Here is a 2,326-nt window from a genome sequence, read left to right as displayed (position 1 = left end):
CCTGCTAAAGTCATTCAGTTTTCTGGAAACTGCTTCCATACATTTAATCATGCCATGAAAATAAAAAAATTTAAGATTGTTGCAAAGATTAACTAACACATAAAATTATGCTGGCATAGTGCTTCACATGTAATGGGTACTCAAAGTATAAATTATATTATATAATACACATTATATAAAATACATGCATTACATACATATTACATATTATATTCCTATATTCATTATATATTAAATGTAAGATGCTAAAAATATGAGGTGTAGTTATAGACTCTAACTTTAATATTTATGAGCATGCAGATTAAATAAAGGAGCATAGATGTTTGAGCTGCAAGAACAAGATAAGGAACGTCTTAAATATATGTACACATTTGTGCATGTATGTATGGAGGGGAAGGTAAACTTTGGGTGGTGATTGTGAACAATGGTGAATGTGCTATACAAGCAAAAAGGTTTACAGTTATATGGTATCAATTTAATATTTGTTCACTTTTACTTCAAACTGTTTCACTTCTATCAAATGCTTTTTTATGAGTTTTGTTATTATTCTGTATCTTCAAAATTACCCAAGTATTGTGTATTTATAGTATGTTGAATCTTTTTATTCCAGACATAGGAATTCTTATCTAATTACAAGTATACAATACAACTTTCTATGTCTTCAAATTGGTTTTTATTGAATACATGGAGAACATTTCAGATATTACATTTAGCAGAATCTCTGGAAGCACCTGGTAGAACTTTGTCTGGCCTTCCAATATATGTTTGCTATCTTAGTCAGGATCCTGTTAACTTGTATTCTTTTATGTTAACAATATTTACATCTACAGAAATAGATGTTAAGACAGTGTAAACATTTACTTGGTTCAAATGCTGACTCAATATAGATGACAGGTCTGATATCTCAATGATGTACTTGTGAAAGCAAAGTATAAACAGACGTTTCCTCACTCCCCATAGGTATTTCTTACTGAGAGGTACTATTAGTTTGTGTTCCTTTCTGCTACTCCCTCTAATAATACTAAAATTTATGTTCATGCAATTTTGTCTTACTTTAGTAGTCAAATTATGAATTTTAGAAGTTATATTTTAAAATGAATTTACCCCAATTTAACTTAATTCCCAGAAGAGCTGCATGAATGTTCTCTTAATTCAGAGTCAGTGTCAAAAAGCCTTCCACAGATGGGACAAAAGTATTTCCAACCATTATTGGTGTTTATGATCATAATCTTCATGGTATGGGTATATCTCAATATATCCACAAAACCTTTTCTAATAATAAAACTTTGAATTTCCGTCTGTGACACAAAGAGCATAGACCTCACAATAGCACGGAATCTACATTTCCCTTTAGTGTCAGTTGATTTGCAAAATTTTCCTGATGTCATTCTCTCAGTGAGGGGACGGTAGTAGTGCGCCCTCAAAGGCCTTCTAAATGTTATGGCTCTCTTGTGATGGGTGAAACTATTTGGATGGTAAAGACATGCTATATATTTTCGCTTTACCCACATGGTATTCTGACACCCTGCAGCCTGAGAGAAATATCTATCACATAGCAGACGGAGAATCATACTTCTTATCTCATGACTGTTAAAAAATGGGACTCTCCATGAAGTTGAAAGTCGAAAACGAGTTTTGTAATTTATGGGGAAATTGTTTGCTTTCATCTCAACTTTCCCTGAGTGGGATCTTGATCTATCATTTAAGGGCTTGTTTTGGTCAATGTTTACTAGCAGGATTCTCAGATAGTTAACTCTTCCTAATTCTGACATAAGAGAGACCAATTTTCTGGGAATGGGGATCTGAAGTAGAAGAGATTCTTCTTTCATATCTTCTTCTCGTTGATCTTTTTGGATCTCTGTTTCGAGCTCACTGTTTTCTGCTGCTTGAGGAACAACATCTTCCTGGGAGGTTGCTGTGCCTGGCTCCCTGTTCATTGGGTTGGTTTCTACCTGATAGATCATATTGGGATCAGCAGATGGAGACTCTATGTCTGTACTACAGTCATTAGAAGGCTCATTTTCAGAATTTTTGTGAGCATTTCCAGCTGTATCACTTCCTTCTTTAGTAGGAGAACTCATCCTGGGTTCTATTTATGAGAAAGAAGACAAAGATTTACTAAATTTATGTGTGTTCCATTTTATAAGAAGTCAGTTCTTTGGTCATGGCAAAAAGCCTGTGAATGTGCTATTTCTGTGCCTTCTTGCAACTATAAATATTGTGTCAGAGTCACAAACCCACAGAATAAAGTGAAAACTGGGGGCAAACATAAGCCTCCTATTAAATATGTTTTCTCATAACTTAGTTATGGAATTTCAATAAACTT

General features: G+C 33.8%; 1 protein-coding gene across 1 annotated transcript; it reads right to left on the bottom strand.

The window, feature by feature from the left end:
* Positions 1 to 750: 750 nt before the first annotated feature.
* On the bottom strand, positions 751 to 2,083 carry CPXCR1 (CPX chromosome region candidate 1). The gene has a single exon (XM_032756397.2). The coding sequence runs from the start codon at positions 2,079 to 2,081 to the stop codon at positions 1,116 to 1,118; it is 966 nt and encodes a 321-aa protein (XP_032612288.1). The 5' UTR covers positions 2,082 to 2,083; the 3' UTR covers positions 751 to 1,115.
* Between the last annotated feature and the right edge of the window lie 243 nt (positions 2,084 to 2,326).

Source organism: Hylobates moloch, unplaced genomic scaffold, assembly GCF_009828535.3.
Source record: "Hylobates moloch isolate HMO894 unplaced genomic scaffold, HMol_V3 SCAFFOLD_7, whole genome shotgun sequence".
Taxonomy (NCBI): domain Eukaryota; kingdom Metazoa; phylum Chordata; class Mammalia; order Primates; family Hylobatidae; genus Hylobates; species Hylobates moloch.
Note: the sequence above shows the minus strand (reverse complement) of the source record. Positions and strands in the feature narration are given on the sequence as shown.